Genomic DNA, 26,323 nt, shown 5'->3' with positions numbered 1-26,323 from the left:
GTCATTACAAGAGGATTTTAGCACAGAGAGGTTCCATCCCCGACCGGGAGCCAGGGGCCCATCCCGGGGGGCTGCCTCCCCCGCGGCCGCCCTCCCACCTGTCCCCACAGGGCCTGGTCATGGCCCCCAGCCCTCTCCCCCCAGCCCCCTCGCCTAGTTCCCCGGCCCCGCCTCTGGGAAGCCCTCTGCGTCCCCCCTCAGGCAGGGAGGCGCCTCCTCTGTGCCCAGCGTCCTGGGGCCTACACCGGGCGCTGCTGGCAGGGGCTGGTGAACGAGCCCACGGATGAAGGCGCCAGCACCAAGCTGGACTGCCGCGGACCTGCACAGCAGTAGACGGTGAGGCCACCTCAGGGTTGAGAGAAGCGTGCAGGGTGGTCAGGGCGTCGGTGAAAGAAATGACAAACAGACACACTTCAAGAGTGAAAATCTGAGTGTAATTTTCTTTGAGTTTGTGACCAGTATATATATGTTTTCCAAAAGCACAGGAATGAATATCAAAGAAATTAGCTTGCTCATGGGCTCAGTCTATCACCATCAGGGAGGTGATCTACATAACAAACAATGACCATTATAGAAGAAAGAAGGAAGTTTAGAAAGACAGATAAGGGATTAAAGTTCGTAGTTCTAGAAAGACGGGATAAGATTTTTAGCATTCTTGTAGTGGTTCTTGGTGGTCGCTATCTTTTGATAAGCTTCTGCCTTTTCAGGGAACTTCCGCTGAGCTTCCTCTGCTTCAGGGTGTTATGCTGTTCTCCACCCCCCGCCCCCCCACACCCCGCACGCTGGTTGCCCAGCCGGACCTAGGGACCGTGGCGAAAGCCATTCCTAAAGATCACTGCGGGGGGAGGTGCAGCAGGTATGTAGGGTTTTGCTGTTCTTCCCCTGCGCGCTGGTTGCCCAGCCGGACCTAGGGCCGGTTAGCCCTAAAGGTCACTGCAGGGGGAGGTGCAGCACTGGACGCCATGGGGAGCAAGGGCTCTGCGGTGGGCGGGAAATGGAGGGCAGGGAAGACAATCCTGCTGTGCACCAACAGCGCAGGGAGGGAGCCCGGGACGCAGGACCCCCGCCCCCACCCTTACCATCTGTGCTGGGCCGGCGAGGCTGGGGACGGCAGGGGGACCCTGTGCTGCCCTCTAGGAGCTCACAGCCTCGGGGGGACAGGAGTGGGGTGACCACGGCAACGTGGGGTGACTGGCAAGGACGGTGTGAAGCCAGGGGCTCGGGAGTCTGGAGGAGGCGGTGGCCCAGGATGACTGCCCTCCGGAACAGCTCTCTGCCCAACATCAATAGCTCATCACCATCCCTGAGGACGGCAGGCCCTGGCGGGTCCCCCTCCCCACTGCCCCCTCCGCCCAGCAGTCCACAGTGAGGCCAGCAACACAGTGACACTGTCCTGGCAGAGTCCCCTCTCCCCGCACTGCGCCTCCAGGCCGCGAGGTGGGCACAGGTAAGCCCGGCTCACCGGCCCAGGTCAGTCTCAAGCTTCTGCGGCTGGCCAGCCAGCAGTCCTCCACGAGCTCTCCGATTTGCGCCACTGTGCGCGCTTCCCCAGGCGGCTCCACCACCGGCCATTGAACTCTGCGTCTGGGCTCACCCGGCCAATCTGCCTGCACCCCTTTTGCCCTTGGGACACACCAGCTCCCCATTAGCTATCTCCCCCAGGGCAGGCTCCTGCCATAGCCTCCAGCTGCGCCCGGGCCTTTCCCTGGGGAGCTCACCCAGCGCCCAGAGGTACAGGTGCCCTTCAGCTGGGCCCCAGAGGGAGCTGTCGCCATGGGCTGGCCCAGCTGCAGCCTGCCCTGCACGCCCCCCAGGGCCACGCTGCACCAGCCGCGGGTTTCCACTGTCACACCGCTGTCCCTGACGTCGTGCCCTGGACCACGGCGGGCTCCCCGCGCCGGCCGATGGCCAGTAGTGCCCGTGGACACTGCAGTGCTGACAGAGCAGGCGGACGCGCTTAGTTTGGCCTTCCCATCCCCCCACTTTCTCCATTTGCAGATAGCGACCAGGACACGCCGACCCCGCGGGGGACACCGTGCGTGGGGCCAGGCGCCCCGGTGCACGCAGTGCGCGCCCACACCTGTCCGGGACCGACCTCGGTCCACAGGGCCACCCGCGCGGCGGCAGTGCGCGTGCGCGCCGCCGCCTGCCTCCCCGCCCGCGGGCTCGAACTACAACCCCCAGGATGCACCGGGAGCCGGTCTCGCGAGAGCCATGTGAAACCCGCCCATCGGCGGTGGGCCTCGCCCGCGCGCTCGGACTACAACCCCCAGGATGCACCGGGAGCCGGTCTCGCGAGCCCTTTTCAAACCGGCCAATCGGCAGCCCGCGCCGCCAGCGCCGCGTTTAAACCGGCGGAGTTGCCACCGCCGGGCGTCGGGCGTCGGCCGCCGGGGTGAGGGCCGGGCCGGGCGGCGCCGCGAGTCGGGGGTCGCGGGGGCGGCACGCGCGGCCGGGGGGCCGGGGGTCGCGGGGTCGGGGGGCCGCGGGGCCGGCGCGCGCGGCCGGGGGCCGGGGGGGCCGAGGGGTTTGGGGGGCCGGGGGTGCCGAGCGGGGTTGGGGGGGCCGGGCCGCCGCCCCCCGCTCATCTCCGCCTCCTCCCGCAGCTCCCGCCGACGAGGCGCCGGCCGCGACGGGCTCCGGAGCCGCCAGCATGGACGGGCCCCCCGAGGACGGAGCCGCCAGCATGGACGGGCCCCCCGAGGACGGTGCGTGCGGCGCGGGGCGCGGGCCGCTCTCCCCGCCCCGCCTTCGGGTCTTCGCCGACACCCTCGGAGCCTCCGTGGCGGGGCCCGGCCGAGCCGGCCGCGGGGTGTCCAGGGCCCGGAAGGCCGCGGCCCTGCGAGGCGCCCCGACCCGCGGGGTGGAGCTCGTGTCCGCTGTGGCTGTCGGTGGGCGCGGCTCCCCCGTCTGCCCCGCACCCCCCGTAACCCCCCCTCGCCCTCTGCACCCCTTCTTCCCCTCTGGCCTCCCCTTCAAATACCCGTGCCAGCCACGGCGTCCCGAGCCCGCGCGGCACCCCCAGGGTCACCCCAGTGCCTCCCCGCTGCCATCATCGCCTTCGCTTGCTGGAGAGCCGTCACCGCATCCGGTTGCCGAGTCTGTTCCTCAGTCAGTCTCTCCTTCCAGAAGCTTCTTTTGGCGGCTGAGGCACTCTTGCCGCCCTCCTGCCTCTCTGGCCTGTGGGCCTTCTTCTCTGGGCAGCTCCTCTTCCTCTGCTGTCTCCGGAAGCTGACCTCCGCCCTGGCCGGGTCTGCCCGCTCCCTGGGGCGCTCAGACGGGCTCATGGCCCCAGCCTCTGCTTTCTGGCGGAGCCCGTGTTGGGTCCTGGGTCCAGTCTCTCTCCAGCGCCGCCCGAGCGCCGCTGCCTCAGCTCAGGCACGGTAGCCCACCTCCGCCTGCGCGTGGGTTTTGCGCTTTGGCCATGTGTGCGCTGCCACGCCGGGGCTACTGCTGGCCCCTCTTGGACACTCCACACCATGGCCAGGGTAATCGTCTAAAACCTTTCAGTAGCTTCCTGCTGCATTTGGATGAAGTGGACGCTCCTGGCCGTGGCCTGCGAGCCCTCTGGGACCTGACCCCTCCTGTGGTTCCATCTCTTGCGGCCGCTTTGGCCTCTGACCTGTTCCAGGAACACACTTGGTACTTCCTGGTGGTGTCCCCCCCTCCACGCTGCCTCGTCACCAGGCTGCCTTTCACCTGGGGTTCCCATTGGTCAGTGCACCTGCTGACACCTAGTGGAGGGCAAGCATGTGTTTGCAGACCCCAAGGTCACTTGGTTGCAGAGCATGGGGATCCTGCCCCCCGCCCCGGCCGCCTCCTGGCCCAGGACTCCTCATAGACAGCTGGAAGTTTTGAGAAATGACCTACGAACTTGACCTCCCAGCTCCAGACACGCAGAAAGTGAAATAACGCTCGTCTTAGTCCCTCAGCCGCCCACCTGGCCCCAGAGGCCTCCCTGTGGCTGTCTCTCGTGTGCTCGGGCCTGCTTTGTGCGGTGGCAGCCAGCATGCGCTCACTGCGTCAGCTCTCTCCCCCTGCACAGCCAGAGCCTTTCCCGCGTCGTGCTTTCCTGGCCTGGTGACCAGCACGCAGCGCAGTCCCTCTGCCCGGTGCTGTCACCAGGGGCCGGCCGTGGGCGAGCTCTTGGCTCTGGTGTCCTGCCTTCAGGGGCCGCCGTAGCGCCATCTGCTGGGGCTGCGCAGGGCTGGGCTCTGGTGCTGTGGTGCTGGACTCCTGGGGGCCCCCCTTCGGCCGCCCGCGGGGTCTCCGACTTCCCGATCTCTGACAGCCTCACAGGAGACAAGTGGGGCCTCAGGGCGAGCTTATTTTCACCGTGTGAGCTTGAGCAAGGCCGAGCTGCCATCGCCTGCGCAGGGACGCACGGGGGACCCCTCGGGCCACCTGTCTGCTCCCGTCTGGGCCTAGCGCCTCGCGTGGCTTCCTGAGCGCGGCTTCCACACGCCCTGCATCAGCCCTTTGTGACCTGAGCTGCAGAGTCTGCTGGTGGTCACATCGCCCTGCCGAGTGGAGACGCGCACGGGTGGGACTGGCACGGTCTCCGGCTTCCCAGGCCTCCACGCCCGCCTCGAAGGTCATCTCCCCGCTGTGCCCCCGGCTCCAGGGTTTCGGTTCTCAGTTTTCTTTTGATTTATTTGGAATTAGTCCCGGGGAGGTGAAGCGGTGTGGTCAGACGTCCTTGTGTCCCTCACCCTCGGCCCCAGAGGGCTGTGGACGGATGCCGGTGCTGCCCACGGCGTTGCTGTCACTCGCAGGACACTCCAGGCTCCTGCCCCTTGCATGTCTCTCACTAAGCTTGTCCATCGGGCTCGGCGTTTCTTGCTGCTGCTGTCGGCGAGGCCTTTTCTTCCGCGATACCGTCTAGCGGGCTTTTGCCGTTGGAGGCTGTGGTCGCTGCGATGCTCATCGGGGTCAGGAAGGCAGGATTTGGGATGCCAGCTCAGCGGCTCCACGGACCCTCGCTGTGTCCAGGCCCTTGGCTGGACGAGGGGGACTTGAGAAAGCAAGGCGCTTGCTGTCTTGGACAAGCTTGGTCTGGGGGGCCATGGGAGGGCCAGGAGGCATTTGTGGTGATGGGGGTCATGAGCCGGTGGGGGGAGCGGTGACCCCCCAAGGGCGCCCACCTGCGGCCTGTCGGAGCAGGAGGGGGCTGCAGCAATGGTGGACACGCGGGTCCAAAGCAGCTCCGCAGGGGGCGTGATGGGAGCTGACGGCAGCAGGTGGGCGAAGCGTGCCCTGGAGTGGGCGTCGCGGGCTCTGAGCTGGGGCCCAGTTCTGGGAGCTGAGGCAAGAGGCTGCTGAGAGGACGTGCCTGGTCTGGAGAGCAGGTGGGGTAGCTCGGCGACCTCAGGCCTGCGTCAGATGAAGGCCTCGGCTCCGGGCCAGCTGAGCCAGCTCTGAGTGGCCGATGCTGTTGTCAGAGGAAAGCGGCAAAAAGCGGAGCCCCGAAGCCCCCCGGAGAGGCGCCCACTCGAGCCGAGCTCACCCGGGAGATGTCGCCAGCGCTTTGGTCGCTGCTGCCTCCTGCCCCAGCTCCCCGGAACTGGGGTCCCCACTCACCCGCGACGCCCACGCCTCTCTCAGAAGGTCGCGTTTCTCTTCTCTCGGCCCCAACCCTGAAATAACCGCGGCCTTCTCTTCCCCAGACGTGGTTCTGTTGGCGGATGAGAAATTTGACTTCGACCTCTCGCTGTCGTCCTCGAGGTAAGCGAGCGCCCCCCCCCCCCCCCCGCGCTCCGCGGCGTCCTGCGTGCGGGCGCCGACCCTCACGGCCCTTGCCTGTGACACAGCGCCAACGAAGACGACGAGGTCTTTTTCGGACCGGTCGGGCACAAGGAGAGATGCGTGGCTGCCAGCTTGGAGCTGAACCACCCCGTTCCCGAGGAGCCGCTCCTGCCGGCCTCGGACGGCCGCGTCGCCTGGAGCCCCCTCGCGGGGGAGAAGTTCGTGGAGGTGTACACGGAGGCGCGCCTGCTGGCCCTGCAGATAGAGACCAGCAGCAGGGCCCAGGCTGCCCGGCCCGAGGCCCCGAGCGGCCAGGGCGCCGAGCACTTCATCCAGGAGGCCCAGTCAAAAATAAGCCTCTTTGAGAGAGAAAACTGGGCGAAGAAAAGCCCCCAGTCGCTTAAAAGGGAGACTTACTGCCTGCCAGACGCCCCGCTGCGGGGCCCGCCGCCCTCAGCGGCCCAGCGCCCCGTGGGACTCCCCCCGACGCGGGGGCCCCCACAGCTTTCCCGTCCCCTGCTCCTGGGTCCGAGAACCGCGCGCCCTCCCGAGCAGGCCGGGCCTCAGAAGAAGGCTGCCAGCAAGTTGCTGCCACCGCGCGCGGCCGGAGCCCGAGGGGACCCCTGGGCCTGGCGGCAGGAAAGGTAGGCCGCCCCGACCCCTCCGCCCCGCCGTGTGACGCCGGCACCCTGGATTCGCCCGGGGAGTTGACTACGGCTAGCAAGCAGCTCCTTCCCGGGGCGGCGCTGGGCACCCTGCACGACTCAGACTCAGCTAGAGGGTCCTCCGGCCCTGGGCGCCCGGAAGGCGGGGCGGGAGCAACGGGGCGCAGTCGGCTGGCCTCCGGGAGGCTCGCTGGGCCGGGGAGGAGGTGGGTGTCAGGCCCAGGCTGCCCCGTCCTGCTCTGCGTGGGCGGGGAAGGGCTCCTGCTTTGGGGAGAAGCTGAGGAGCCCGCCGGTACCCTTGCCTCCCCCAGGCTCCTGCCCTCTGAGCCGCTTGGGGAACCGCGCTCAGTGGGTTGGCGGCAGCAAGTGGCGTTTCTAGAACGAGGTGACGTGGCTCTTGTGCGGGAGGCGTGGGGTGTGGCTGGAGGTGGTGGCTCGGGCCACCCGTTCTGGGCCGTTCTTTTCCTGGCCCCAGGCGACATCTGGTGCTGGGGAGCTTGGGGAGCTGCTGGGTGGGCTTGGCTCCGGGACGGGCAGTGACTGGACCCGTCCCCTTGGATGAGTGTGGGGTGAGGGCAGCCAGGGGGCTCTGTCCTGCACCCCGTGTTGGTGTTGGCCTGGGCCTCTGCTGGGCCCGGTGACTCGAGGGGAACAGAGTCCCCCTCGGCCTGGGGCTGGCGAGGGTGGGCGCCAGCGCTTGTGCTTCCCGGGAGCCTTAGCCTGTCCCGTCTCAGGCCACCTGGTCCTCACGCAGCGAACGAAACCTTTCCAGCCCGCGAGAGAGATGCCAGCCAGTCCTTCCCGGGGGAAGCTCCCAGGTGAAAAGGAACCCCAGGGGGACGTGCCCTCGGTCCCGTCCAGCGTTGCCGGGGACATCACTGGCCTGCCAGCTGGTGACAGCCACGCGGCGCCGGGCAAGCGCTCGCTCCCTGTTCCGCACAAGGTGGGTCTCCGGCTGCGGGCCGCGAGGACACGAGGTGGCGGTTGTGTGTGGGGCCTGTTTGGGTGAAGAGCGAGGCCAGGGAGGCGGGGGCCAGGAGAGGCGCAGCGCCAGGCGGGCAGGTCGGTGTCGCTTCTCGCAGATGAAACAGTGACTGGAGCCCGCGCTGGGCTTCACTGCCGAGTTGGGACAGACGGCTTCCTCGCCCGCGTTCCCGGCAGCTTCCCCCCGCGGCCTCAGGGCGACGCCCTACACCCGGGGCATGGTGTCCCCCGCCCGGCGCTCTGGCCCAGGCGTCCAGTCAGGAAGGCCGCAAGGTGCCGGCCGTGGAGGCTCCGGGGGGAGGACGCAGGGAGCAGGATTTCACTCCTTTGCCCTGCACTGGCTTCCCTCCAGCAGCCGGCAGCCCTGGGACAGCGGGGCCTCCGTCTCCCCGCTGCGGGACGTCGGCCTGACAGTGGAGGCGCCCTCGCTCCTCCAGGCACCGCCTGGGCAGGGACTTTAACCCAGAGCAGAAGGTCCGCAGGCGCAGACCCCGCACCTGCGCTCGCCCTGCCACGGAGCCGCGCGTGTGAGCCGCTGCCGGGACTCGTTAAGCCTGTGGGCAGCCGCCTGCCAGCAGCTGGGGGCCTGGGCGCGCCCCGGGTCCACCTTTTAGCCGCCGCCTGGAGTTGCTTCTGCAGCTGAACCTCGAGGCAGCCTGCCGGGTCTTTCTCTAAATCCAAGCGGGTGGTTGTTCAGTTGTTTAAAGCTCCACCACGGCAGCAGGAAGTCCCGGGTGAGAATGAAGCCCGTTTGGTTGTGTTTCAGCTGGGGCTGAGGAGGACGCTGCTCAGAGCCCCCGGCGGCGCGGGCAGCCTGGCCAGGAGGCCCTCTTCCCTGGGGTCTGCTCCCCGCAAGGCTGCGGGCGCGGCTCTGGCACCAGGCCCAGGTAAGGCATCCCGCGGCCGGGTGGGAAGGCTGTCCTCCCGCTGGGGGTCTGCAGGGCTGTCCTGTGGCCTTGGGAGACCACGTGGGGCAGCCCTCGGGGCTCCCCTGCTGTGGGAGTGGCACCTTTGGTGAGGGTGGTACAAGCAGACTGAGCTGCAGGTACCTGAGGCGGCTAGGCCGTGCCGGGCTGCGGTTCTTACCAGGGGACTGTCGGGAACTGGGCTGTCTCCGGGCAAGGGCGCCATCTGGAGGTCAAGGGAAGGGCTCTGGTGGGCGCTCAGGACAGACCCCAATCCGCCCCACATCGTCCCTGCTGCGTAGACGCTGATCCCGCCCAGGCAGCAGGGCGTGGCCTTATTCAGGGAGAGGGTGGACGTGGTTCGGCTCTGCATCCTGCTTAGAATGCCCGTTGTTCTGGAACGCCACCAGCGTTGCTGCTTCTCAGACATCAGAACCCCTCAGCTCTGGCCTCCCAAGGTCCCTGCTGCGCTGCCCCTGGGTGCCGGCGCCTTTGTCCATGACTTCCGTGTTTCTGCTTCTGGGGCAGGTGGGCAGGCCACGCGGCGCTGTGGGCACGTGCTGCCCCGTCCCAGCAGGGCCACGGGCGGGCGGGTGGCGTGGGGGCCCGCTGTGCCCTGGAGAGTGTGAGCTGCGCGTCTGCTCAAGACTTGACCGGCTGTGTGTGGGCTGCGCTTTCGCCTGTGTCACCTGCTGGCCTGTTCAGTGGCGCTCCCGCGGACGGACGGCCTTCTGGGAAGGACCGAGCAGAGACCGTGGCCTCTCCCTGGGCCCCTCTGCCTCTGACCCCTCCGGCTGGCCCGCTCCACGGGGCACATGGCTGTGTGGACGTAACAGGGCAGGAAGGAGACTCTCGTGGACATCATGCGGCGGCCACACTCTGCTGGCCCTGAGTGGCCGTGGTGGATGCGCCGGGTGTCACTGCTGTGTCGTTTGCTCTGCGACGGGGCCACCACCACCACCCCCCCCCCGGGCACCCTCCTCACTTGAGAGCGCTCCCCGCTGGCACACGAGGGGCATGGCGTGTGAGACACGATCTCATTGCGTGTTTCCTCTTCCAGCCAAACCAGGTGGCCGGCCCGGTGCTCCCACAGACGGCCCCCCGCCGCCTCCTGACCCCGGCCGGCCGGGCAGCAGCACCGCTGCCCTGCCCCGGACTCCTGCGCATGGGGGCCCAGGGCCGCGCGCGCGCCCCAGTCTGACCCAGTCTTCCCAGCCGAGTGGGACGGGCGGCGCGAGAAGGCGAGGCTCCTCTCTGGGCCCCAAGCCGGAGGGGGCGCCTGCTCCTGCCAATCCATTTAAAATCCCCAAGTTTTCTGCCGGTAAGTCAGAGAGCCTGCAGCGATCCCTGAAGCAGGGGCGGCGCCTGTCTAACGGCTGGGGATGCACTGTTCTGGCCGTGGCACCTTCGCCGCCGCCGTCCCGGGGCTCTGCGGCTCCTGCCCTCCGGCTGCGCCCGCCCCCGCCCGCCGAAGCTCCTGCTGCCGTTCGCCCGTCTGGGCTTCCCCGGGCTGCTGGGTCCCGTGGGCCGAGCAAATCTAGGAAAATCTGGCCATTGTGTCCTCGGGTTTCCCCGGCCCCTGCCCCGGGGCTCCGCGTCGCCCCCTCTGACGCCGAGGCCCCCCAGCCCTCCCCTGCTGCGCCCACCCGGGTCTCGCCGCCCGCCTTCCGCGGGCCCGGCCGGCCCCGTTCTCTCTCGTGGCTTCGTTGCCCGCTCTCGTCCTCACGGCGTTCATCGTTGCTCCCGGCCCCGGCGCGCAGCGGTGCTTTCGCAGTCTGCCTCTTCCGGCTCCGCTTCCCTCTCGTTCGGGGGGTCCCGTGGACTTCCTGGCCGTGGGCACTTTGCCGCCGCTTCATGTTTAATGTCGCGCTGTCCGCAGCCCCGAATCTTGCCTTTCTGAATGTCCGGATCCGGCCACCTCCCTCTGAGGTTCGGACTCTTGCTCTGGCGGCCGGTCCAGTGCCCTCAGCGGGACCCTCCGAGGCTGCTCTAAGCTGTGCCGCTCGGCCCTGCTGCTCGCGCCCTCCCCAGCCCCGGCCGGCCTGCGCGCTCTACTGGCCGCCCCCTCACCCCCGCGCTGCCCCGGCCACGCGCTCGCTGGGCTCCCCACTTCCCACGAGCCTGGCCAGCCACTGACCTCCCTGGCGCCCGCGACGCGCGCTGGGTGGGAGAGGCGTCTCCGTGGCCGGCCGCCTCTGAGGAGACAGCGGCTGACTTCTGCAGGCGTCTCTGCTGCCGGCTCGCGCCGTGTGGGCAGGAGCCACGCTCGGGGCGTCTCCTGGGCGCCAGCACCCTTGGGCACAGGACGCAGTGACGAGACTGAACCCTGCCTCCTGGGCCCTCCTTAATAGCACAGGCGGGGGCGTCAGCTAGGGTGGCCTTAGTGGTGAGCGCTGGCGGGCGCGGCAGGCACGTGAGTTCGGCCCCCCTCGGGAGGGGACATGGCTCGGCTGAGGTCTGGACATGACAGGGGAGGTCGCTCCAGGCAGAGGCTGGTGCAAAGGTCCTGGGGCAAAACGTGTGACCGGTGAAAGGGGGGAGGGTCCCTGTGGCCGGTCGACCCCCATCTTGAGCCGCCTTTGCCGCCCTTGGGAAGTGGCGACCCCTAGAGGAGAACGGCTGGTGAGGCGCCCCGGACGTGGGTTCATCATTCCATCTGGGTGGACTGACAGCCTCCCTCTCCTCAGGTGAGCCCCCCGACAGCACCACGCCACAGCCCCTGTGGGCGCAGAGGCCGCAGTCCTGCACGTCTGCGGGGAGGTGAGTCGGCCCCTCCTGCTTGCTTCCTGCGTGACGGCACGGCCAAGCTGAGGCGCCTGCTATGCTCCCGCGGGGCACCCGCCGCGCCCCAGCCCTTCTCCCACGTGTGCCTGCCCCTGGGGCCAGGGCCACGCGGGCCTCTCAGCCCCAAGCTCAATCCCCCAGCTTGCCAGCCCCGGACCTAATGGCTGGACCTCTGGGCCCCAGGCGGACGTGCCTGGTCTCTTCCCTGAGGCCTGGCCTCAGGAGTCAGTAGGTCCCGCATCTATAGGTCCCGCATCTATAGGTCCCGCAGGACTGCTCATTGGTTCCCTGGTGCCTGGCCTGCTTGTTCAGCCTGGTTTGAGTCCCAGCCTCCCACTCCCTGAACCCCCAGACGCGTCGCCTTGTCTGGCCAGTGGGCAGGCTCCTCGCCTGCGCACAGGCCCGGCAGTGAGCACACCTGTGGGCGTGAGGCCGAGCCATGGGGAGCTGATGCACCAACAGTAGCCTTGCTTGCCCTCCCATGGCACCCGCTGGGCCAGAGGGCTGCACACTGGCCCTCTGGTGACCAGGACCCTCTGGTCAGTGTCCTGCAGGGAGACTGACGGGGCTGGGTCCTGCGCGCGGCCAGGTGGGGGCACTGCTTCAGACCCTGTGGGATGGGGTGGGGTGAGCAAGGTGCCCTGTGGCTCTGACCGTCTCCACCCGGGCCAGCTTGTGCCTCTGCGACCCTTGCCACACCTTGGCTGTGAACTGTGTGATCCACGGCGGCGGCCAGCTGTGCGCCTGCGGCCCTAGCCGCGCTGAAATCCCTTCCTGGCCTGCACAGTGGCCCACGGGAACTTGCAGCCACGCAGCGCCGTGGCCTGGGTGCGCTGGCCCTGCTCGGTGTCACCTGACCCAGGGCTCCTGCTCAGAGCCCCATCTGCTCTCCAGGCCTGCCCTGCATAGCACCCCTGCCAGGTGCTTGTCTACACCAGCCACGCAGAGCTGCTCGCATGGAGCCAGGACCCCGGCCAGCATCAGGCGCCTGTCAGCCTTGCCCACGCCGGCTGGCCGCCGGCTCTCCAGCCTCCCCCTGGCAACCCCCCGAACCATGCCCCGGGCTCTGGCCTCCCCGCTGTGTGTTACTGCTCGGCAACTATCTCCTGAACCCCAGGAAAAGCCCTTGGTGAGGTAAGATGAAGCTGAGGTGAGTCATCTTAGTCCTCAGGCCCAAGCGGCCCTTGTGCTGGACAGGCCCTGGTCTCCATGTGGTCGGGGCAGGCAGTAGGACAGCAGCAGTGAGACCCATGTGGCCGCAGCGCGTGGACAGAGGGCCCCTGTTTGTGGTGCTGGCTCCTTCCTCCTGTGAAGAACCTGCAGGAAAGGGGGGTCAGTGGGTGCTCAGAGGTACCGGGTTGGTCAAGAGGCCTGCTGGTCCCCCTTACTCAAGCAGGACTGAGTGGAAAGGCAGCGGCTTCCTTGGGGCTGGGCACAGTCGCTGGCCTCCACGTAGCAGAAGCAGGCCGGGCTGATGGCGTCTTACAGAAATATCCTTAGAAGGCTCTTCCCGCCCGCAGAGCTGCACCTTTGGGGGAGAGTGGAGACCAGGCTGCTCCTGGGCGCCCCGACACGTCCCCCGACAGCAGCTTTTCTCCGCCGTCCGCTGTGCCGCAGGCACTTAACTTTTCTCCAGAGAAGAATGATTTTCCTTTTTCACCGAGTGTCCCCACACAAGTAGCCCCGGATGAAACGCGGCCACTGTCAGACACATCCCCGCGAGAGGTAAAAGGGGCGACGTAATTTCCAGTGCTGTCCTGGAGGCCGAAGTAACTGGGAACAGTGGGCTGCAGAGTGCCCCCTCTGGCCTCTGGAGAAGAAAAAGCCACACTTCCCCCTGCGCTGGGGGGCGCTGGGGGGCCAGGTCAAAGCTGGAGCGGGAAGTGGGTGGGAGCGGGCTAGGAGAAGGGCTGGGGTGCACCCATGCTTGGCTGCTGTCAGGAGGAGGCAGAGGGTGGTCAGAGAGCAGAGCTCCCTCCGCAGGCCTGTCCAGCCCTTCTTCCCTGGGTGTCCGGAGGTCAGCCACTGGGGGACATAAGCAGAGAGCAACGTCTCCTCACGATGGCTTGCCAAAACGCTTGTGTTTTTGTCTAGGCCATTCTTGTGGATATCAGGCTAGATGAACTTATGATCACCCCCAAAGTGGAGAGCACACCCCTCATTGACCTTCCCCTCATTGACTTTGGTAACACTCCTGAAGCAAACGCGGCTTTGGGCCTGGAGAGTCGACCTCTGATCGACCTTCTGGTCAACACCCCGGACCTCAGCAGGGGTGCCCCGCCCAAGCCCATCCACGAGGTGGTGCAGGTGAGCCCACGGCAACAGCCTGGGGGTCCAGTTTCCTCTGGGGGGACATCATGGTGACCTGCGGTCACCGAGGTTCCTAGGGCCATCGTGTCTCTTGCTGGGCGAGCTTAGCGCCCATCAGGTCCTGCTTCAGGGCCCTGGAGCTCCTGAAGGGCGGTTCCTGGGGCCTGCAGTACGCGCAGAGGGCTCGAGTCCTCCGTGGGACGTCCTGCTGCCAGTTTCCTCGATGTGCTGGTGGGGGCTCACCGGGCCACCGTGTGTCCCGAGGGGCACGGGTGACAGGTGGCTCGGGCAGCCTGGTGTCCAGTGGTCAGGGGCCTCAGGCTTGTGCCGGGAGGGCCGGGGTCCTGCTCACCTGGGCTTCTGTCTTGCAGCTGATAGACCTGACGTCCCCGCTTATCCAGCTGAGCCCCGAGGCTGACAAAGAAAACGTGGACTCGCCGCTCCTCAAGTTCTAAGCAGACCAAGCCCTCTGCCTTCAGTCTTTGTTAAAAACAGCTCTGCGGGGGTTTCAGCCTCTGGGGTACACTTCGGGAAAACTATTGGAAAAGGGAAGCGAGAGGCGGACCGGGTGGGTGCTGGGGCGGGCCTGGAGGCGGTGCCCTGCGCGCGGGGCTTCTCCCCAGGTGCGTCTTGGTCTTTGCTTTGCGTCTTTTACCGGTGAAGCAGCGAGTGGCTTTAAAAATAAGTTTGTATGAAAGGTTAAATATTCTTGATTTAAATTAAATTGTAAAATAAACGTGTTGAAAGTTATTTTTACCGCTAATCGATGTGCAAGATTCACATTATCCAAAGTTAGGTTCGAAAGTCAGCGCCACCCACCGCCGAGGCGGGGCCGGGGCGAGGGGCCCCTCTGGGCGCCCCGGGGGGATGGGCCCCGCGCGTCCGCGGCCAGCGCCCCCAGCCGGCCCTGCGCCCTCGCGGCCCCCGCTCCGCGGGAGGCGGCCCCGCCAAGGGTCTCCGGGCGCCGGCCGGCAGCCAGGGCCCGGGCCCGCCCACCGCCGCGGAACCCTCGCGCCGAGCTCGCGCTGCCGGCCGGGCGCCGCGGGGCGGGACTTCCGGCGCGGGACTTGCGGCGGGGCGGCACTTCCGGCGCGGAAGCGGCGGGGCCGGCGCGGCGCGCGGATGCGGGCGGCGCGGCACGTCGTGTGCGCCCTGTCCGGCGGGGTGGACAGCGCCGTGGCCGCGCTGCTGCTGAGGCGGAGAGGTGAGCGGCCCGGCGCGCGGCTGTGGGGCGCGCGGCCCGCCGGCCCCGAGTCCCGGTCCGCCGAGCGCGCCCGGCCTGACCGGCCCGGAGTGGCCGCGGGCGGGCGCGGGGGGACGCGGGGAGGGCGCGGGGGGACGCGGGGGGACGGGGAGGGCGCGGGGGGGCGGGGAGGGCGCGGGGGGACGGGGGGACGCGGGGAGGGCGCGGGGGACGGGGGGACGCGGGGAGGGCGCGGGGGGCGGGGAGGGCGCGGGGGACGGGGGGAGGAGGCGGGGAGGGCGCGGGGGGGCGGCGGGGAGGGCGCGGGGGGTGGCGGGGAGGGCGCGGGGGGGCGGGGAGGCCGCCGGGGCGCGGGGAGGCCGCCGGGTGCCGACGCGCGGGCCGGGGCGGGCGCCCGGCGGCGGGAGGGAAGGGCGCGCGCCCCGGCGCCCAGGCTGCGCGGCCGGCCCGGGTGTCCGCCGCGCGGGGGAGCCGAGGGCCCGGCCTGGCCGAGCCGCCCGCCCTGTCGCGCCCCGGGCGGGGAGGGTCGCGGCTCCGGGGCGGAGCGGCCCGGCTTGGCGCGGGGCCGGGCCCGGGCGGCGCGGGGTGCGGGGGCCTCGCCTGGCGCCGGCCGCGCCGCGGGAGGAGCGAGTCCGGGCGCCGGAGGGGCCCAGCTGGCCGCGGGCGTCTCACACTCGCGCTCTCGGCTCCGGGCGACGCTGCCGGCAGTCCCTTGCCCGGAGCGGAGCGGGACACCAGCCCCGGCGGGCGGGCGGGCGGCCCGGGGCGCTGCAGGGCCGGGTCGGGGCTCCGTCCCAGCAAGGGCGGGCCAGGGCCGTGGCGCTGGAGTGAGCTCCCGCCCCGGGACTGAGGCGGGGCTCTCATCTGCCCTGAAGACTTTGCTGAGCTTCTGCCGCGATCTCACTCGCTCCGCAGAAGCTCAGCTAGAAGCTGAGCGAATCTAGCAGCTTCGGGCAGGCGCTGCCCGCGGGGCAGAGATGGCCCAGTGCCCCTGCTCGGGCGGAGCAGCTGGGGGTGGGGGGAGCCCGGCCCTGACCCTGGCGCACCGGCTCTGAAGGCCGCGGCACTGCGGGCCGCGTGGGCGCCGGGGAGCTCAGACGCTGCTTCCCTCTCAGGCTACCAGGTGACAGGGGTGTTTATGAAGAACTGGGACTCTCTGGACGAGCATGGCGTGTGCGCCGCCGACAAGGACTGCGAGGACGCCTACAGGGTCTGCCGGGTGCTGGACATCCCCTTCCACCAGGTGTCCTACGTGAGGGAGTATTGGAACGACGTGTTCAGGTGGGTGCAGCCCACGGCACGAGGGCTCAGGGCCGTGACCTCTGTCCGGGAAGCGCTGCCAAGCCAGCCAGGCCCAGGCCGCGTGGGGAGGTCTCCGGGGGCCAGGCCTGGGGCCCCAGACACCCTCTTCCCTCCAGTATTGGCCCCTGCCAGTCTCTGGTGCCTTCCAGAGCCCTGAGATGCTTCAGCTGCTAGATGAGGGAAGGGAGCTAAGGCTGAGATGCCTCGCGGTGCCTCGAAGTGGGTGTCTGCCCATGAGATCAGTAATGGGGTTGGGTTCTGGAAAAAAGAGGTGACTCGCCCCCTGTGCCTTTGGAAAAGCAGAAACACGGAAAAGCTATAAGAACCCAGCGCACCCCATGCTGGTCATGAGTGCTTGTCCTCTGTGGGTGCTGCTGGGAGGCATGTCCTGCTTGCTTGGGTGCTGTCCAGGTGTAGGGGGATTGTCTGCAAAGGGTCGGTGGTGCGGGGCAGATAGGGCGGCCGGCAGAGGAGGGAGAGGTGTGTGGAGTGGGCAGGAGGACTTCATGGGAGTGGCGTGGCCTGACCGCCCTTGAGGAGTGAGGAGCCTGGGGGGCCCTTCCCTCGGCAGCAGGAGCAGGGTAGGGGGTGACAGGGGACGCCTGGAAGCTGCAGGGTGGGGCTTGTGGCTGGTGTGCACAGCCCTGGGGGTGGCCATGGTGACGTGCATGGGGCTGGGTGGTACTTTAGGGGGAGAAAAGCTGGGTTCAATCCTAATTTTGCCCCAATTGTGACTTGGGGCAGTTGATTAGACTTTCATAAGTTGGTTTTCTCATCCTCTAAGCTGGGGTGACACCTCACAAGGTTGCTGTGAGGATCAAATGCGCCTCTGTACGCTCCGGGTGCCCTGCCTGGCGGAGGCCAGTGCCGCTCTGATCGCGTTGTTCAGAAAGACGAGCTCTGGGCCGGGGCTGCGGCGGGGTCCGTGGGAGTGCTCCGGGGGCGATGATCCCCAGCAGTCGAGTCAGCTGCTGAGCACCGTGGGCGGTGGGGCCTGCCGTGTGCACCTTCCCAAGCCTGAGGTGATTCTGCTGTGGGGGACCCTCCCTTTGGGGATCAGTGCAGTGGGCTTGGAGACTGGCCCAGTTGGGACGTGAGAGGAGGCGTCGGGCCAGCTGCGACATCGGGTCTGCATGGGCTGGGAGAGCTGCGGCTCGAGGTGATGGCACGAAGCTCCAGCGGTCACACTCTGAAAGCGCGTGAGCAGGTGCAGTGTCTGGAGCACGTGTGCCTTGAACCGCGGCGGCGGGCTGGGAGCAGAGCTGGGGGAGCACCCCGGCCTCGGGCCAGGGCTCCCTACGGGAAGGTGAGGTGAGCGCGCCCCTTAGGCCCCCGTAAGCCCCCTGGGCTCTCGCTGGCCAGCCGCCTGGCCCGGCTGCGGGCCGTAACCTGCCTCTTGATGCTCTCGCGGGGCCTCCGGTGCAGAAGTGCCTGAGTCCTCTTGGCCGCGGCCCTCGTCTTGGGGTGGGGGGCAGATGCCGCAGCGCCGTCCCCAGCGTGGGTGGAGGAGGAGGCAGGTACCTCCGTCTCGCCTAGCGCTGCTGGTGCTGGCCCCCCCCCTCCCCCCGGCTTGGCCTCTGCAATGGCCGCTGGCAGGTGCTTACGTGGGCGTTTGGGGCCGCTGGAGGGGGTAGAACTTGCAGCGCACCCTGCCAAGAGTTAAAAGAAAAAGGAAAGAGTGTAATAAGGTCAAGCGCTCTGGAAAATACGTAACACCGGGAGATTTCACGCCCTGCTGGGCGGCGCGCTCGTGGGCAGACAGTGGGGCGTTGCCCCCGAGTCGGGGCGCACAGCCACCTGAGTTGGGGCACAGACTCGGTCTGGCTCTGTTCCCCGTCACGGTGTTCTGTCGCCCGGGCGCGGCGCACGAGACAGTCCCCGAGTGCACCCAGGCACATGGCCCCTGTGGCAGCGCCCTGGGAACGGGGCACTCTCTGCCTCCTCCTCCCAGCCCGCCCGCGGCTGCCATCCACACGGTGCCCGGCCGGGGCTGCCCCAGGCGCTTCCCCTTCTCCTCGGTCCGGGCTGTGGGTGGGGCGCCCGGAGATAGTCGGCCGCAGGCAGCTGCCGTCCGCCCTCAGCGGCCTCTAGTGGGGGGGCGGGGCAGGGGGCTGCCGCCGGGGTGCTGAGGCGCTGCGCCCGCCTCTCCCGTGGGGCAGGAGGTTTTAGTTCCGGCAGGCGAGGGGAGGCTGAGCGGGGCATCTCGCTGCCTTCTGTTCGGCGGGCTGCGCTGCGCCGAGAAACGAGCAGGCTTCCTCTGTTGCAGCGACTTTTTAAGCGAGTACGAGAAAGGAAGGACCCCCAACCCCGACATCGCCTGCAACAAGCACATCAAGTTCGGCTGCTTCTTCCACTACGCCGTGGACAACCTCGGTGAGTCGTTGGCGCTGTTCTCGCTGTAGCCGGAGGCCGAGAGCTGGGAAACGGCCTCCATTCCGGAGCGGGAGGGAAGGGGCGCGGGTCTGCGTGGGGCGGCTCCTGGCGCGGGGGCAGCGCCCACTGGGCCGGGCCTGGGGCCGGACTCTGGAAACTGGGTGTCTGTCTGTTGTGGCTCATCCTTTCGCTAGTCCTATTGGGGTCTCTGCTGTCGCTCCCAACGTGGGGTTCTGCTTTGTCCGGGGGCGGGGCTGGGCCTGGCTGTGGGTCGGGGTCTCTGAAGCGAGTCTGTTCTGAAGGCCGCCTGTGGCCGGCGCCGCCAGCCTGCGCGCTTGGGCTGTCCTGCCGTCTCTCCTGCGTCTTGTTTCCGTCTCTGGGGGACGGTCCCTTCCTGCTGCCTGGCTCGCCTGACTCCCCTTGGGTGTCCACTGTGGATCCCTGCTCCTGCCCCGCTGTTGGAGTCGCTGTACTGACTCCTGAGGGCCGCACGCCGGCCCCAGTTGCCCTGACCGTGGGGCTCACCTGCCACGCCTGGCCGCGTGCCAAGACGGAGCGTGTGCCCGTGACCTCGAGCCCAGGGCTGCCGGCTGAGCTGTCCTGTCAGCACTTGCGTAGTGACCTGGGTTGGGGCGGGGGGGCTGCCGATCCAGGGACCAGGGATTGTAGCTGGCATGGCTACGGCGGGGCCTCCTGCAGCAGAGTCAGACGCGCCTCCACCGGCTGGATGCTGGACCCAGAGCAGGACCTCGGGGCCTAGTGGGGCGTGCAGTTTGCTGCCACGTTGACCAGTGAGCTGCCGCTGCGGGAGGGGGCGCTGGGGCCCGTGACTCAGGAAAGGAAAGGCCCGCCCATGCGCGGGGTCACCGTCACAGCAGGGCCCCCGCGTGGGACTGGGGTGCGATCCCACCGGCCAGACCAAGGTCGGCCGAGCCGGGTGCGCTGCAGGGCTCTCGGGGGCTGAGGTACTGCCCACACCCCCCTCCTCAGGGAGCCTGGGGGGCCGGCTGTCGAGGCTTCAGGGGACTTCCCGCAGGGACCACCCCGGTCTAGAGTCACCGCATGCAAAGCGCAGCTCAGAGCAGAGACTCCTGGAGCCTGGCCCCGATGGTGGGCCTTGCAGAGAGCCCCTGCCGTGCACACTGGTGCCCGAGGGAGACAGGTTTTAGGGGTGTCTGTTTCCTCTATTGAGGGCTCAGTCTGGACGCGGGCAGCGTCTGGGGTCCTTCTCGGTATCTGTCTTACGTCGCACTTGCTTAAGACCTGTGCGCTTTTCCCTTCGCATGAGAGACTCTGAGATGCGCTCTTGCACCTCGGTCTGTGTGTGTGTGTGCGCGCGCGCACGCCCTTCAGCTGCAGGGGCACATAACAGGCTCTTCAGGACACGCAGCCGCTCCCAGGGCTCCATGGGCAGAGCTGCTCGCTGGACCCGGCGTGAGGGGTGGAGGCCCGCAATCCTGGCGACAGGCCCCGGCCACCTGCTCCCGGCGCGTGCAGGGCAGGAGCGGGCACAGCCCTGAGCCCCTGTGTCTCCCCAGGCGCAGACGCAGTTGCCACAGGCCACTACGCCAGAACTTCGCTGGAGGACGAGGAAGTCTTTCAGCAGAAGCACATTAAGAGGCCAGAAGGGCTTTTCAGAAACCGCTTTGAAGTTAGGAACGGTAAGTGAGCGCCGGTCAGACGCCGTGACTCATGGGCACGGCTCCCCCACCCACGCGCCGTGGCCCCACGCGCTCACCCTGCTGCTGCGGCCCGGGCACGGGCTCGTCCCCGGGTCTGCGGGGGCCTTGGGAGCAGTCGGGCGTGGCCAGGTGGGAGATCGACTCTCCCGTGCAGCCCGGGTCTGGGCTTTGTCACCGCCCAGAGCACCTGGTGATGTTGGCAGAAACATGGACGCTCGCCGTCGGGGTGCGCGCCGGCGCTCGGTCAGGCGGGAGGGCCGAGGCTGGGGCGCGACTGTAGCGCCTCCAGGCTGGCCTGGCATCCGCGTGCTTGCGAAGGCGAAGCGCACAGGTGACCTTGTCCGCGCGAGAGGGAGCAGAGTTTTACTTTCCCAGAAAAACAAAAGCCCCGTGAGCTCGGACGCTGCCAGCTGGCCCCGGCCTCCACCGCGTGCCAAGAGAGAGCTCACGGTGGGAGACACGGAGCAGGGCCTGGAGCTCCTCCCGCAAGGGCCACCGCCCGCACCCCGGCCATGCTGCACTGTGCACGCCCCTCCTCTCAGAAGCGTGGGGCGCCTGGCCCACTTCACGGGAGAGGGCGCCAGGTCCCTGGGCTGGGCAGCTCAGAGAGCAGGGCCGGGGTCCGCGTCCAGGCCCTGCTGGGGTCTCCTCCGTGTGGCTCAGCCTGTGTGGGGCTGCAGGTCCTGAGATGGTGCACTGGTCCCAGGAGCCCGAGTGTGCAGGGGCCCCTGGCTGCCCTGTCATCCCCCCCCCCACCGCACTGCCCGTCCTACAGCTCAGAGGGACACGGGTGCCAGTGCCTGTGGGGTGTGGCCTCCAGCCCCGCCCGGGTGCCCTTCCCCAGGGGACCTCAGCACGTTGGGAAGACAGGACTTTGAGGGCGGAGCCTGCCACTCGGGAGTCACAGCAGGGAGCGGGCCAGAGGCCCCTGCGTGGAGCTGTGCGTGGGCGTCTGGCGCGGCTGCAGAGTTGTGTGTGCTGGTGTTCACATGGCCGGGTCTGAGCTCGTGTGTCTTATGGTGTCCTGGAACCTTCCATTCCTGCTCAGTTGCCCTGGGGTTGGGGCCTACTGGGGCCCCCTGGGCCTGGGACCTTGGGGCAAGTCAGTCACAAGGGGCAGCAGGGGCCTGACCAGTGTGCGTGGGCCGCGGGCGTGAAGCTCGCTGGCCGCGGGCGTGAGGGTGAGGGACCGGGGCTCCTGGCGTCCCCCGTCGGATGTCAGTTCCTTTCCGTGGCCTGGGCTCGCTGCCCTTGCTCAGGAACAGTCGACTGGGGCTTTGTTTGAAACAACTGGGCACCGTCAGGAGCGGCGGTATCCTGGGGCTTCCGCGCATACCCGGGTCGTCTGCCTGGGTTTAGTTTCTAGGAAGGGAGATCCTGTCACTGAGCGAGGCCGGCTTTGCGTGTGCAGGCAGTGCGGAGTCCCTGCACCCCACGGCCTCCTGTAAAACGGGGTTGTCTCCACAATGAGTCAAGGCCTGGACGGGACCGTGGCCTGCAGGCGCGTGTGCTGGGGCGCCTGGGGCTGGCCTCTCAGCCCCGCTGCCCTCCGCGGGCTCCTCGCCTGCGCCCCGCACACGCCACCTCGCCCCAACACGAGAACACGCTTGAGGGCAGAGCGCTGAGGGCGCCCCACCCCGCGGCTCCTGGGGGCTTCTGTCGGTCGCCTCACCCGCTTTCCCCAGGAGGGCTGGCGATAGTGTAGCGCGTTCCCCGGCGCCTCAGAACCGGCTGCTCGCGCGGCTTTGAAGACACCGTGACCGAAAGCAGAGCTCGAGTGCCTGCCTGGCACGGAAGCCGCCTTCCCTGCCTGTTCCCTGGCAGGCCGCAGTAGGGGGCAGGCGCCTCCTGAGTAGCCGTGGCAGGGTCTCCCGACCTGCCCCTCGGGCGGTGGGTGTTCGCCGCCAGCCCCGGGCTCATCTCGGCACGCAGAGCCGTTCGCGTAGGGGCCGTGTGTGGTCTCGTTCCTATAACGTGTTTTGTTCTTTACTCTTGGCAGCGGTAAAACTCCTCCAAGCAGCTGACAGCTTTAAAGACCAGACCTTCTTTCTCAGCCAGGTTTCCCAGGATGCCCTGCGGCGAACCCTCTTCCCTCTGGGGGGATTAACGAAAGATTTTGTAAAGAAAATAGCGGCTGAGAATAGACTTCATCATGTGCTCCAGAAGAGAGAGGTGTGTGCGCCCCCGGGAGGGGACTGTGGTCTCGGCGCAGCTCTGCCTGGGAGCAGCGGGTGGAGGGGTGCTGCCTCAGAAGCAGCAGGGCTGGGGCCCCACCGGCCCACCCCCTCCTCAGCCCCTTCGCGCCCTGGCAGCCTTGGTCCTGGGGGGCGGGTGTTGGCTCGGCCTGCGGGCCAGCTGGTGAGACCAGGCCCGCACAATTGGTGGGGGCAGGGCGCCACCACGGCTCTGCCGCGGCCTGAGGACAGGGAGGGGCGAGCGTGGTGTCCCCCGCTTCCAAGAGCCCTCTGTGAGCCCAGTGCCCGTGAACTGTACCTTGCAAGCAGGCAGCTCCCAGGCTGAGGCTCACCCGTTGCACCCTGAAGGGCTCAAGGGGTGTGGACCCTGTGATTCCCCCAGATGTGGGGGGGTGGAGACTGCGTTCACACACACACCGCCCCCCCCCGCCCCGGGGGGAGAGAGGAGGTAGGACAGGCCCAGTGAGAGCCCCCGCATTCGACTGGGTAGACGCCCAGGAAGGCAGCTGAGGGCCTGGAGGCAGGCACGGGCACAGAGGCCTCCGAGGCAAGCGCCTGGCCTGTGGTGGGGCTGGTGGCCCAGCCTGACCAGCTTGGGGGTGGAGGCAGCTGTGGCCGTCTCCCTGGGCCGGGCCTTTGTCCGTGAGCTGGTGGCCAGTGTGGTGGTGGGCGCGCGCGCTGTCCCCTCCCCCGCCTCCCGGCGGTGCCCCGAGGTCTCAAGCAGCCTCCCTGCTGTTCCCGGGGGCCGGGCTGACCGCGGGCCGCGCCTGCTGGGAGTGGAGGGGCTGGCGCGCCACACTCAGTGGCCGCATAGGTCGGGGCCTTAGACGGAGCCCCAGGGCAGCGTCTGGCCTCTGGGCCGGGCTGTGGGTGTGGCGGCGGCGGCCAGGCCCCCCTCACGGCCCAGGGCCGCCCCCTCACGGCCGCCGTCCTGTCCTTGCAGAGCATGGGCATCTGCTTCGTGGGGAAAAGAAATTTTGAAAATTTCATCCTGCAGGTGAGTGGTCCTTGCGGCACCGGGCGGAGCGGGGTTCTGTGGGCGCCGCTCCCGGTGACGCTGCGTGTGTGTCAGTATTTGCAGCCTCGGCCCGGGAGGTTCGTGTCTGTGGAGGACGGGCGCGTCCTGGGGACACACCAAGGTGAGGGCGGCCTCCAGCTGCGCGAGTTTCACTAAGACCCCTGTGTTCCCCTCGCCCCTGCATCAGAGAAGGGGGTGCGGGGACGCAGTCGGACTTCGGGCCAGGGGTCTCCTCGGGTTAGGGGCCTCGCTCTGCGTTGTCGGTCAGCCGACTGCCCTGGGAGCCAGGTCGCCGTCTCCTGGAGGCCACAGCGCACGCCACCCGATGACAGGCAGTGGGCGATTTCAAAGTTTGGGGTTCCTGATTTGGGGTGCTGCACGCCGAGCTGGGCACAGAGCTCACAACCCGGATGGGGGACTGGGGCCCCAGTGTCCAAGGCGGGGTGTCTCACCACGGGCAGCCTGGATGGCTTGTCCTGTGCAAACTCCCGGCCCGGCGTGCAGCCAGGGCCAGGCTTGCGGAGCAGGCGACAGCCGCGCGATCTCTGGTCTGCTCCAGCAGGACCGGCTTGGGCGCCTCTACTCCGTAGGCCGCAGCCTGCTTGCTGGGGTGGGGGGTCGCAGGACGCCTCGGAGGAGCTGGCGCCGCCCCGGCCGCGCTCGCCTCTCACTGAGCCCGTCTTGACAGGCTGGTTCCTGTTCACGCTGGGCCAGAGAGCCAACCTCGGTGGCCTGCGGGAGCCCTGGTACGTGGTGGACAAGGACAGCGCCACGGGCGACGTGCTTGTGGTGAGTGCGGGCACCTCCCGGGCTCTGCTGTGCGCTGCTAACGCCAGACCCTCCCCAGGGCGGTCCCCATGGAGCTGGGGGTGCTTCAGGGTCTGGGGCAGGGCCTGCACGGAGCAGGCCCCACCGCCTCACGGTGGCGTGGAGGGCCTGGGGGCCCAGCCAGGATCACAGTGGCCACCCGGGCTCTGGAGTGGGCCCCACACAGGGCGCGGGTAGGGGGACGGGTGCAGGTGGGGCCGAGGGTGCCCGGGGAGACCCCTACACGTAGGGTCCAGCCTTGGGCACCAGCGTGGACCCGGAAACCTTCTCTCAGGCCGTGGGGCTGAGGCTGGGCCAGGGTGCCGGCGGCCTCTGCGTAGCCTCATTTGCTGTGAGAGCCAGATGGGTCAGCAGTGGACACGTGCCTGTGTGGGCTCGTCTCGTAGAGCTGAAGCGCCGGCTCCGCTGCCTGTGCCCCAGCCGGAAGCTTGCTAGGTCCCGGGGCCGGGGTGCGTGGGGTCAGAGTCAGGGCCCAGAAGGCGCCTCGGCCCTTCTCCCCCAGCGCTGGTGTTGGTGGGACCCTGCTGAGAGCCCCCGGGGAGGGGCTGCCCATGGTCTCACCTCTGCCCCTCTGCTTTCTGCTAAGTGTGCCCACAGGGGCGCCCCGCTCTCGCCCCAGCCCCCGTGCTCGTCTGCTGTCGGGGTCGTCCCTGAGGAGGGGCGGGGTGTTGGCGCCTGACCTTGGCGTCCCGCTCTCAGGCCCCTCGCACAGACCACCCCGCCCTGTACCGAGACCTGCTGCGGACGGGCCGCGTGCACTGGATGGCGGAGGAGCCGCCCGCGGCGCTGGTCCGGGACAAGATGATGGAGTGCCACTTCCGCTTCCGCCACCAGATGGCGCTAGGTGACCGGGCGGGCGCGGGCGGGGAGCTTCCTGCCCTCAGATGCCGCGGCCCGCGCGTGCCGCCAGTCCCTCCGGCTGCGGCCAAGCGCCCCAGCGCCCCAAATGCTCTCCGCCCCCCGCTGGTGCCTGTCGCCTCCTGGGGCCGGCTGACCCGCTCGGCTAGGCCGCGCCCCCACCCAGGGCCCCTCTCCCCTACCAGTGCCGTGTGTGCTGACCCTCAACCAAGATGGCAGCGTGTGGGTGACCGCTGTGACGCCTGTGCGGGCCCTCGCCCTGGGGCAGGTGAGTGGGCCGCGCCCGGTGCGGGGAGGGCTCGGGCTGGGAGGCGGGACAGGCTGCAGCCCCTCACGGGCGCCTGGCCCGAGCCCCGCGCGGCGCAGGCGTGTCCCCGGGTGGCTGGCAGGTGCCCTTTGGGCGGCAGGGGCCGCGGGCGCCTCCGGCTGCAGCAGCCTGGCTCCTGCTCGCCCCGCCCCGGCAGCCGCGCCAGTGGTGCCCGGCGCAGCGACCGCCTCTCCTTGCAGTTCGCGGTGCTCTACAAGGGAGAGGAGTGCTTGGGCAGCGGGAAGATCCTGCGCCTGGGGCCATCCGCCTACACGCTCCAGAAAGGCCGGAGCCGATCCAGAGCGGCCACCGAGGGCTCCGGGGAGGGGCCGGGCGACGGCCCAGCCTCAGGGCCCCCACTGTGACCCAGCCCGAGTGGCCCCTGAGGGCCTAAGAGCCGACGAGGAGCGGAGCCCAGCAGAGGCTGCCAGGGGCCCGAGCCGCGCCGGGGGTGCTGCCAGGCTGCCGGGTAGCAGGAAGGCCCAGGAAAGCCGCCCTGACGCCTCCCCGTCGGGGCCCGGCAGGAGGACTTGCTGCGCCGGGGGATGGGGCCTGCGCGGGGCTGTGTGGCTGCGGGGACGGTGGAATAAAGGTCTCTGTTCTCTGCGGGGTGTGGATCCTGCTGGAGGCTGGGGGGCGGGGAGGGCACCACGGCACCGGCCCCCATAGTGGTGTGGGAGGGCAGGGGGCAGCAGTGACCCCTTGTCCTCCCACCCAGGTCCCAGTGGCAGAGGATGGGCGACTGGCCTTGACCCAGCAGGGACAAGTGGGCCACCCCGTCCCTTGCGAGGCGCCTGCTCCCTGCAGCTCGCGGGAAACAAGGACTGGAGTGTCCCGGCGAGGAGCGGATTGGGGGGACACACGCGGCCATGTCTGCCGCGACCGTGCCCGGTGGCTCCAGGCCACAGGCGTCCGTTCCCCGTGGTCCTGGGGTTGGCAGCCCCTGTTGTGGGGGGGGCCACCACCCTGCTGTGTGGCTTGTGGCAGAGGAACCACCTCTGGGCACTGGCCCTGCTCAGGAAGCTTCAGCCCCCGGGACTGGGGCGCCCCTGCAGGCCCACCTCTGGCAGGTGCCCACGGGCGCCAGGGCTTTACCTGTGGGCTGGGGGTACAGGCGCGCACGCCGCGGTGGGGGTCCCGGGGGGGCTGGGTCTGGCTGGCCC

At 68.8% G+C, this 26,323-nt stretch overlaps 2 protein-coding genes across 3 annotated transcripts; both read left to right on the top strand.

Annotated features, from left to right (window-relative positions):
- Positions 1 to 2,616: 2,616 nt before the first annotated feature.
- Positions 2,617 to 14,155, top strand: GTSE1 (G2 and S-phase expressed 1). The gene is made up of 12 exons (XM_037515147.2): positions 2,617 to 2,708; positions 5,667 to 5,724; positions 5,811 to 6,389; positions 6,722 to 6,947; positions 6,979 to 7,353; positions 8,161 to 8,281; positions 9,360 to 9,620; positions 10,987 to 11,059; positions 11,978 to 12,217; positions 12,604 to 12,808; positions 13,178 to 13,390; positions 13,765 to 14,155. Exons 1-12 carry the CDS (start codon positions 2,654 to 2,656, stop codon positions 13,846 to 13,848), a joined length of 2,490 nt encoding a protein of 829 aa, XP_037371044.1. The 5' UTR covers positions 2,617 to 2,653; the 3' UTR covers positions 13,849 to 14,155.
- A 360-nt stretch (positions 14,156 to 14,515) lies between these two features.
- TRMU (tRNA mitochondrial 2-thiouridylase) lies at positions 14,516 to 25,823 on the top strand. 2 transcript variants are annotated; one of them, XM_037515146.2, is made up of 11 exons: positions 14,516 to 14,597; positions 15,713 to 15,878; positions 18,166 to 18,272; positions 19,811 to 19,933; positions 21,954 to 22,126; positions 23,093 to 23,146; positions 23,222 to 23,288; positions 23,856 to 23,956; positions 24,695 to 24,839; positions 25,039 to 25,121; positions 25,361 to 25,821. In XM_037515146.2, exons 1-11 carry the CDS (start codon positions 14,516 to 14,518, stop codon positions 25,523 to 25,525), a joined length of 1,266 nt encoding a protein of 421 aa, XP_037371043.2. In that variant the 3' UTR covers positions 25,526 to 25,821. The 2 variants fall into 2 exon arrangements, with proteins under 2 accessions (XP_037371043.2, XP_054551950.1); XM_054695975.1 differs by having other exon boundaries at positions 23,093 to 23,288; positions 25,361 to 25,823.
- The last annotated feature ends 500 nt before the right edge of the window (positions 25,824 to 26,323 follow it).

The sequence above is a fragment of the Talpa occidentalis genome, unplaced genomic scaffold (assembly GCF_014898055.3).
Source record: "Talpa occidentalis isolate TD23 unplaced genomic scaffold, MPIMG_talOcc4v2.1 talOcc4.16, whole genome shotgun sequence".
NCBI lineage: Eukaryota > Metazoa > Chordata > Mammalia > Eulipotyphla > Talpidae > Talpa > Talpa occidentalis.
The sequence above is the reverse complement of the archived record's forward strand: the minus strand, read 5'-3'. Positions and strand labels throughout refer to the sequence as shown.

Coding starts and splice junctions, on each gene's coding strand:
- TRMU (XM_054695975.1), top strand. CDS start 14,516: ATGCGGGCGGCGCGGCACGTCGTGTGCGCCCTGTCCGGCGGGGTGGAC. Junction 19,934..21,953: donor CCGCTTTGAAGTTAGGAACG/GTAAGTGAGCGC, acceptor TACTCTTGGCAG/CGGTAAAACTCCTCCAAGCA. Junction 23,957..24,694: donor CCACGGGCGACGTGCTTGTG/GTGAGTGCGGGC, acceptor TCCCGCTCTCAG/GCCCCTCGCACAGACCACCC.
- GTSE1 (XM_037515147.2), top strand. CDS start 2,654: ATGGACGGGCCCCCCGAGGACGGAGCCGCCAGCATGGACGGGCCCCCC. Junction 6,390..6,721: donor TGGGCCTGGCGGCAGGAAAG/GTAGGCCGCCCC, acceptor TGCCTCCCCCAG/GCTCCTGCCCTCTGAGCCGC. Junction 12,218..12,603: donor CAGGAAAAGCCCTTGGTGAG/GTAAGATGAAGC, acceptor TCCCGCCCGCAG/AGCTGCACCTTTGGGGGAGA.